Genomic DNA, 9,015 nt, shown 5'->3' on the forward strand with positions numbered 1-9,015 from the left:
GTCTGTTCAAAATCTTTGCTAACTTTTCCATTGTTGTTTGTTTGTGGGTGTGTGTGTCCTGAGTTGTTTCATCAGAGTTCTCCGTACGTTGTAGGTATGATTCTTTAATCTGTTGTGATTGAAGAACATGTTTGCGCCCAGCCTCTAACTTCTCTTTTAATTTTATTTTATTTCCTGTGTCTTCTTGTATGGCTGCTTCTCATTTGGGGTGTGCATACTGGCTGCTTTATTTAGTCCTCACCACAACCGTGTGAGGTTGGTGATACTTACCCCGATGTTCGAGAACAGAAAACAAGATTTTGAGAAGGTGCAGCAATTTACCCCCAGATGCGGATCTGAGATGCTACACTATGTATGTGCAAGAGTCAAAAACTATGTAATGAGTCGGGCCCACGGTAGAGTGTCAGCCAACACTATAGCCCCTTCACACCTGCCTCCTCCCGGGCGTAGAGGAGATAAATTACCTAGCGCAACTAGCCCCCTTTTACCCGTAGAGGAGCTTGCCTGCTTTAAATGCTCAAGACAAGGTATTGCAGAAGAACGGGACATGATAATGGACCTGCTGAACGGAAGAACACTGTCATGAGGGTCAAGAGATCTGGGGGCCAGGACCAGACCCATCACTGACTGTGACTTTGGCTAAGTAACTGTCTCTCCCCTGGCTGCTTCTCTAAAACCAAAATAACAGTTCTAACCCTCACTTCACGAGTTGCAGTGAGAGGAATTCTTTGACTCCAGCTGGGTCAGAGGGGAAAGAGATGTGATATACCTCCAGCAATCGTTTTGGCAGCCCACAGTTGTCCTCCTCTTTGCGAGCTCTCGGCCACTGCTAGTGTCTTCATGACTTTTGTGCAAATGACTGCTGGCACAGGTCCGGAGGACAGACGAGATCCCAAGCCTACCCCAAAGGGCCTGACCTCAAGGAAACCGCTGAGTGTCGGCTCTGGACCCTGTTCAACCCCTGCTGCTCTGTGGAAGGGGCATCCCACCTAATCCTCACAGCCCTTCTGTGAGGCAGAAGCTATCATTCCTCTAAGTCCCTGGACTCATCCACCCAAGAAGGTAACAACATCAGTCTTTCTCAACCCCTCAGGAATGCTGTGGAGAGTAATGAGGTAAATCCAACAGCACTTGGAGATATTAGAAAGCACAGAGCGTGATACAAGTCCAACCGATTACTCACTCAGTCAACTGCAGAAAAAACCGAGCTGCTTCTAGTCCATATGAGATAAATGGTAACTGTTATTACTATTCATTATTAAATGCCCACTGTTGATAATATGCCTGGTAGAGTTACAAATGCCACCCAAAAATCATGACTCCTGCCCTCTAGGGAAATATGGCAGGGCAATGTTACTGGGGGCCAGGTTTTGCCTGGCACTCCTCTACGTGTTTTATCCCATTTACTTCTCACAGCAAGTAGAGAACATAAGAATTATGATTTCTAAGTCTAGCTCCTGCCTCTGGGAGAAGACAGCTCACATTCTCCTCGCCTCACCACTCCCAGAGGACATCGATGAGTAAGTAATCCAAGGCCTAAGCTCCCCAAGCCGTGCTCCATGGTGTGTGCCACGAATGGTTTATGGGTGTCCCTGAAATATAGGTCTTGTCAGCTCCCCAGTGGCCAGTCAGGGCCTGAGGCAGCCTCCTCTGTTCACATGTTTCATACAAATATTACCCGAAATGGTTGAGAACCACCAATTTCGAGCCCCACCTTCACACCATACACCAAAACATAACACGCTTATCGTGTGCGTTATTACGTATGTAAAAAAATAAAGTAAAACAGAATTTGTATCCACTCCTCGAGTGGGGTAGAATTTGGTTGATTTCCTTTGTCACTGTGAGCACATTCAAGGTAGCTTCTCACCAACCCATCGGCTCTATGAATTTTAGCAGGGTCCAAGTCCAGGCCTGACGTCTTCCGCTTCCCACTGAATGCTGCTTCTCCACCTGTGATCCCCTCTTGGTGAATGGTGACCCCAGGTCACAGGTCACTCAAGCCGGAAACCTGGGTGTCATCATTGGCCCCTCTTTGCCCCTCCCCCCCAGGCCCACCTCCAACCTAAGACAGCACCATCCTATCTGTCCTATGCAAAACATCTCTCAAATCATGTCACTCCCCCCATCCCCTCTTCCACTACTTTTCAGCACACATTTTAAAACCCACAGGTGAATGGGTGTTCTGTGGGTGCAGTTTCTCCATCTGCCTGTCTTTTGTCTGTGATTGAAACCAGGAGTGTCTGAAGATGACCAGTGATGAACAAAATTGACTAGCAGGGTCATGGATACAAGCAAAGCCCACATTGGCCCTCACTGGCGAGATCTCAATACGTTTCCTCACACTGGAGTCACAGAAAAACCGAGCCCCTCTTTATAATTGGTGTAGGGAGGATGGGTCAGCCTTTTGCTGGGAAGGCTGAAAGATTGAGCTGCCTTCCCTGGGAAGCTGAGGTCCCCACACTGGGGGTCCCAGTGAGATGCAGCTTTCCCTATACAGTCAGAAAACAGAAGACTAATGTGATTCGATGGGGACTCCATTGAGGTCCCTGGAAGGCCTACCATGAGACTCCATCTTTTGGATGAGAGCAGTGGGTTCCAGACCGTGCTCAGGAGCACCCTGGAGGTCTGTAGAATTGCCTCAGGGGACCATAGGGAGCAATGGGTGAAGATGTACTTCTTTTTCCCATTGGTTACAACCATTATTTTGTTAGTAGAAATAATTCCCCAGTGGGATGTGGTGTGGGATGAGATTGGACAGTGAGCGGTGGCCACTGTTTCCAGGCGACCCTGTCACCTAGGAACTCTGACTCCCTTAATGTTTTAGCTTTGCTGGTTTTGGGACTGCAAGTATAGAATCCCCATCCCTAAGAGGATGAGCTGTGTCACACAGTGGATCAGGACCCCATGGCTCCTAGTTGGGGACAGTGGTGCTTACGCTGTACGGCTATAATGGAAGGGCCCTTGCCTCATATCAAGGAGGGACCAGATCCTGGCTCTGTCTCTTGCTGGTGATGTGGCCTCAGAATGGAGCTCACACCACTCGCCTTGTTTTGGATGATTAGAGAATAAAACAGACACGTGTGAAGCCCCTGTAACACAGGCGGCTGTGTAATGTTAGGCAGAGCTGAGGACAAACGTCACCACCTTCCGAAGGTTGCCAAGGATTCACTGGGATGTAGCACTGGAGAGAATGAGAGTGTACAGGGCCAACAAAACTTGCTTAAGCTCTTGCTCACTCACACACTGCGATGGTCATCTGCTCACCACAAGATCCGGGAGCTCCTGCTGACCCCACACACTCTCCTGAAGACCCGTCCACTTTCCTTACGTCCTGAGCCACCCCCTTGGGTGCAGGGATTGTGACATGACACAGTTGGCAGTGGGGGTAAGGATGTAAGCAAAGGAGGAGAGCTCAGAACTTGGGCTCAGTCATATTTCAGAAACAAAGACGGAAAACTGATGAGCCACGCCTTTCCCTACTGTTGACGGGTCTGTCCTCTCCCTCCACATAATTGTCCTGTGTGCTCACTGTTCATCTGATGTTCAAGGGGTAATGGGGTCCCTCTTGAGATGCAAAGTTAACTCGTCCCTAGTCATGGCTGACAGTAAAGGGAGGCACATTTGACGCTTTCCGGCTGATTCTGAGTCCTTCACCACCAGACAAGGATCTGAAGGCTTAAAGACACACACAGCGAGTAGAACATGACTTACTGAAAACCCTGGCAATCACTTCTGGAAGTACTGAGCCCAAAGAGGAGGGAGGACTTGCCCAAGGTCAGCCAGCGAGATCATAGTTGCCCCAGGCAGGGAGAACAGGGATGTTAATGGGGAGGCATATGGGGAATCCTCTGTGAGTCTGGAGCTGGTAGAGGAAAATATCTTCTGCTTTGAGGCTGCAGAATCCAAAGGCCTGTACAAAGTGGGAGGCGGGTAAGGCCACATGGTGCATCAAAGCCAAGAGGGGCTGAGGTGGGTGATGGCAGCCTGCAGTCAAATCAACAGCAGAGGTGTTGCTTTCAGGAGATGGTGTGTAGTGTTGTGTCTGGGTGTCAGTCAGCATCTGGCGGGCAGCGGGCAGATGGCTCTGGGCTTAGGGGGCTTGGAAAAGGTCAGGGTTAGATTTGAGAACCCTGGATAGGGTGGGGTTGTGTCGAGGGTGAGGCTCAGAGATGAGGGCTCCTCGTTGTCAAGTCGTGCTACATTAAATCCCATCTCTGCTGCTTGGGTTTCAAGTGCGGCTGCTGAGTTGTGCCCCATGTTTATCCACCAGACTTTACCATATCATTTCTTCTCTCAACAAATATTCACATCATAAACACACGCACACACACATATACATGCAGGGACAGACTCTCTCTGACACCCCTAGTCATGTCCAGTGACCTATGCGACAGCAGCTGTGAAGGAGTGAATGCCCAACAGGCTCCCCTGCCCCTGGGAATTGGAGCTCCTCTCTTCTCTTGGACAGGGTTGAAACCCAGAATGTGAGATCCCAGCCCCTCTTGGAGAAGCAGCGACATGGAACTGAGCATCCCCACTGAGTTAGGGCCCAGCTTAGGAGAACAGAGGCATTGTGGGGAGAGGGGTGGTTCCTAGGCCATTCGGAACAACTGCTGAGACATCACATCGAAAGCAAACCAGTCACGCTAAGATTAACAGCTTCCTCTGTTCTGTACCTATGGGTCCCACCTTGGCTGCCCTCCAAAGATGTAGGAAAAGGGCTATGAAAGGGCTATGGGGCTCCCAAATGTTTCCTACCTGAACCCTACCCCACCTGGGCTTCATTGGTGCTCAAAGATACGGGCCCTCTGAACAACTAAAGGGAAATTAATTCACACAGCAGGCCCTGTCCAAGTACGTTTCCCTCTCCTGGCCTTGTATAGGGGACTACTTGAGTTAGGGGGGAAGAATATTCTGGTGTTCCTGCGTGCTAGTTAGCCTCCTTCACGCTAAAGGGCACATCCTATGTCTTTGTCCATTGGCCTGGTGATTTTTGGCGCTGCAATATCTAGCAGGGCCTCCACGTGTTGTTGGGTTAAAGGGACAAATATGCTCCAACCTCCCTGGATAGACTTCCCCTGTTGATATTATGTTGCAGTACATATCAAGGTCACCTTAGGAAGTGGAGGAAAAACCCTCATCATATGAAAATGAACCATTGCCTGTTGGAGGAGCTCTGTCTTGATGTGGAGTGGGGGTGCTTGGGAGCTGACTATACGTATATGGGCCTAAGAGTTTTTCTTAGGATCTGGAGATTCTTTTTCCACATGTCTCTCCTCCCTCCCCCTCCATATAAACATTACTCAGTTGTCCTCAGAAATGGCGACTGTGTGTGCTGTTGGGGAAAGAGAGATGTTATTCCTTTCTCACTCCCACAGTCATTTCCCCCATTGTGGTCAGAGCTGTCCACTGTGGAAAATTCGCTCTTCGTTGGCTGAAGTCTATTGCAACCGTGACTGAGGAACCAGTGGCACTGCCCCAAGAAGGCGAATGTACAGCCTCGTAGGGCTAAGTAAGATGCCAGCTCCCTTCCTCCACCACCCCACCACCAGCACAACTGACAACCCCCAATTCACCTGAGGCCGGTGTAAGTGTTGAAAGTTACACTGCTGAAAAGGAGAAACAAAAACAGTCAAGAGTGCCAGCATTTATTTCAGGCCCAGCGACCGAGAAACTTGCTTCCGGGGAAAGCAAGGGCATCTGGCAGCAGAAGGGGCTTGATCACCATTCATGGATCTTTGTCTGTGGGTCCCGTGGTCTGTTTCCAAGTGTCTGGTATCCTCCCCTACAAAGGCAAAGCAGAGTGACAACCGGACCCTTGCGGACCCTGGGGGAAGTCAGGTCTGGCCTGGGAGCCCTCTGGGTGGAAGGGGAAGGGGAGGCGCTTTGGCTTGGCTGTGAGCAGTGAGAAAGGCAGAGGCTGGTTCCAAGCTCTCACCTGAAAGACTTGGTGAAACATGCCAGGGCTCTCTGGAACCAGCTCCTCCAAGACCTTTGGGGACCAGCAGGCTCCCTGGGCAAGCCTGTGACATTGGATGGGCTCTCCGTGGTGTCAGACAAAACAACAAATTCCTCAGTGTCTTCAAGCTGGCCTTCCACATACTGCAAAAAAAAAAAAAAAGGGGGGGGGAGGGTAAATAGCCTCATCCTAATGGTCCCTGCCTTCTCTTACATTCAATACCTCATTCAACAAGTGTTATGTGCATCCTCGGCCCTGTTCCAGGTGCTGGGGATACAGCAGTCACCTCTACAGACCAAACCCCAGCCCACTGGGGCTGACATTCCACCACAACGAGGGAAATCAGACTCACCAGGTCAGGAGGTGGAAGGAAGGGAGTGAAGATCATGCTTCCAGGAGAGTGTGATGTGCCGGTAGTGACCAACGCACTTCCTTGAAGAGATCAGCTAAGCTCCTCACTCTCCTGGGTGCAAAGAGGCTGAAGGCCTCGCCCCTCCACCCCCCTCCACAACCAGCCCCTCTGGGCCCGCCCTCTCTTTCCTCCCTCCTACAGCCCAGTGCACTGTGCTCAAGCAGTGGATACATTTCTGGTATGTGACATCCCCTTCACTCCTGTGTCTCTTAATCTCACCCCTACAGTCTCTTTCTCTCTCTTCCTCTCTCTCTGTCTCTCTCTCTTTCTTTCTCTCTTTCTCTTCTTCCTTGCTTTTCTTTTTTTCCCTTCTGTCCTCTGAACCTCCCAGCAGGCTCACACCAGGTTTCTGCTTGCTGAACAAAAAAAGCAGAGGTGTTCAGGCAGATGGTGAGTTGTCATTTAGTGGGGATGCCATAGACAGGAGTGTTCATGTGGGCCCTCTCCACGTTCAGATTCATAGGATTATGTGCATCAAAGCCCTGGGGAGGTATATGGGTCTAAATGGATTATTAAAGCAAGGAGAGTGAACTGGGTGATGGCACATCCCCAGTAGAGATTTTCCTCTCGGAGGGTTATGTGAGATGACATGTCTGTGACACAGTCAGCATCCAATGGCTACTGGACAGGTGACTCAGGGCCTGGAGGGTTTGGAAAATGTGAAGGACAGAGGGGAAGGGCCTGGGCTGGGCTAAGTTGAAAGCAGAATGACTGAGGTGAGAGCTTCTCGTTGCTTAGTCCTGCTATATGAAATTCCATCTTTGACACTTGGTTTCAAGCAAAGCTGCCTAGGTATGTCTCCTGCTTACCATCTGGAACTATGAGGGTCTGCGCCACAGACTTCAAGGCAGTGCCCTGCAAACAGTGTCCAGAAGGGAAAGAGGATGTAGGCAGCCTCAGAGTCTTTTATTTGGTTTTTGAGATAATAGCATTGTTTAACAAATCATCTCTTATGTAACCATGAGGATATGCGGCTGATCTTTTCTGAGAGGCAATCATGGGCCACGGCCTGGGATTATAGAAATGAATGAGACTCAGCGGCTGCTTGAAGCCATTCTGTGGGAGAAAAGCCAAGAAAAGAGTAATTACAGTAGAGAGAGGTGGAAGGAAATTTACCTGGTCACGGGCAGATTGAGGAGGGGCAGCCGCCCAACCTCCAGAATTGGAATAGAGTCTTGGAGATTTCCCAGAGGAGGCATGCCTGAAATGAGTGAGGAAAGAAGTTGATCAGGAAATAGAGAAAGGGGAAGTGAGTTTTTGCAAGCGAAAATAGGTAGATCCAGGTTTCTGTTCTAGGGGTTAAGTAGAAGTCAAGGTCAGTCATGAGGTTCCAGTACATGAGTAGAAAACGCTGCCACACAGAGATACTGAGCCCTGGTTTTTGAGAAGCAAAAGTTTTTGTTTGTTGGTTCTTTTTTTTAACTCTGATAACAGTCCATCAATTGATTTTTCTTTGTGACTCATATTTTTTGAATGAATGTCCTAAGATATCTTTGCCTAACCTCACGATGCAAAAGTTTTCTCCTGTGTTGTCTCATAGGTTTTCAATTTTACAGTCTGCACTTAGATCTATGATTTATTCTAAGTTAACTTTTGCATATAATGTGAGGTATTGGAGTTTGTTTGTGGTTTCTTTTCCCACACGGAGACCCACTTTTTCCAGTGCCACTAGTTAATTACGAGTTAATTTAATTATCTTAGCACCTTTGTCACAAATCTACTTACCATATATGTGTAGGTCTATTTCTGGGCTTTCTATCTTATCCATTGATCCATATGTCTATTTTCTTTCTTTTTTTTTTGTTTTTAGCTTCACTAAGCCTTTTATTCTTTTGTGTATTTTTTAAGTTGTGACAAATACACATAAAAATTTACCTTAGTGACATTTAGTACATCCACAATGTGTAACCATCACCATCATCTAGTTCCGGAACATTGTCGTCATTCCAAAAGGAAACCTGTACCCATTAGCAGTCACTCCCCATTCTCCCCTGCCCCAACCCCTGGCAACCACTTTCTGCCTCAAGGGATTGCCTTTTCTGGACATTTCATATAAGTGGAATTACTCATGTGGTCTTTTGCATCTGGCTTCTTTTGCTTAGCATAATGTTTTTGAGATTCATCTCGGTTGTAGCATGTGTCAGTGCTTCATTCTTTTTTATGACTGAATAATACTGCATCATACGGATGGACTGAGGACCCTTGGCCTGGCAGGAGCCGGGATGTGTGAGGCACAGGTCATACCACCGGAGGTCAGGCTGGGGTAATGAAAGGGCTGCTTTCTGCAGGGGGCTTGCTCACCACTGCAGAGTTGTTGCTGTTGTTTTGTTTTTTTTCAATTTTTATTGAGTTAATGATAGGTTACAATCTTGTGAAATTTCAGTTGTAGATTATTGTTTGTCAGTCGTGTTGTAGGTGCACCCCTTCACCCTTTGTGCCCACCCCCCACCCCATCTTTCCCCTGGTAGCCACTAATCTGTTCTCTTTGTCTACATTTTTAAATTCCTCATATGAGTGGAGTCATACAGAGATTGTGCTTCTCCATCTGGCTTATTTCACTTAACATAATTCCCCCAAGGTCCATCCCTGTTGTGGCAAATGGGACGATTTTGTTCTGTTTTACGACTGAGTAGTATTCCAT

At 48.4% G+C, this 9,015-nt stretch overlaps 1 protein-coding gene across 1 annotated transcript; it reads right to left on the reverse strand.

The window, feature by feature from the left end:
* Positions 1 to 5,630: 5,630 nt before the first annotated feature.
* Positions 5,631 to 6,463, reverse strand: FAM236B (family with sequence similarity 236 member B). Its single transcript, XM_008508084.2, has 3 exons — positions 6,315 to 6,463; positions 5,942 to 6,105; positions 5,631 to 5,788 (listed from the first exon to the last, which is right to left on the reverse strand). Exons 1-3 carry the CDS (start codon positions 6,348 to 6,350, stop codon positions 5,725 to 5,727), a joined length of 264 nt encoding a protein of 87 aa, XP_008506306.1. The 5' UTR covers positions 6,351 to 6,463; the 3' UTR covers positions 5,631 to 5,724.
* Between the last annotated feature and the right edge of the window lie 2,552 nt (positions 6,464 to 9,015).

The sequence above is a fragment of the Equus przewalskii genome, chromosome X (assembly GCF_037783145.1).
Source record: "Equus przewalskii isolate Varuska chromosome X, EquPr2, whole genome shotgun sequence".
NCBI lineage: Eukaryota > Metazoa > Chordata > Mammalia > Perissodactyla > Equidae > Equus > Equus przewalskii.

Coding starts and splice junctions, on each gene's coding strand:
- FAM236B (XM_008508084.2), bottom strand. CDS start 6,350: ATGATCTTCACTCCCTTCCTTCCACCTCCTGACCTG. Junction 6,106..6,314: donor TCCTTCCACCTCCTGACCTG/GTGAGTCTGATT, acceptor TTTTTTTTGCAG/TATGTGGAAGGCCAGCTTGA. Junction 5,789..5,941: donor TGTTTCACCAAGTCTTTCAG/GTGAGAGCTTGG, acceptor TTGCCTTTGTAG/GGGAGGATACCAGACACTTG.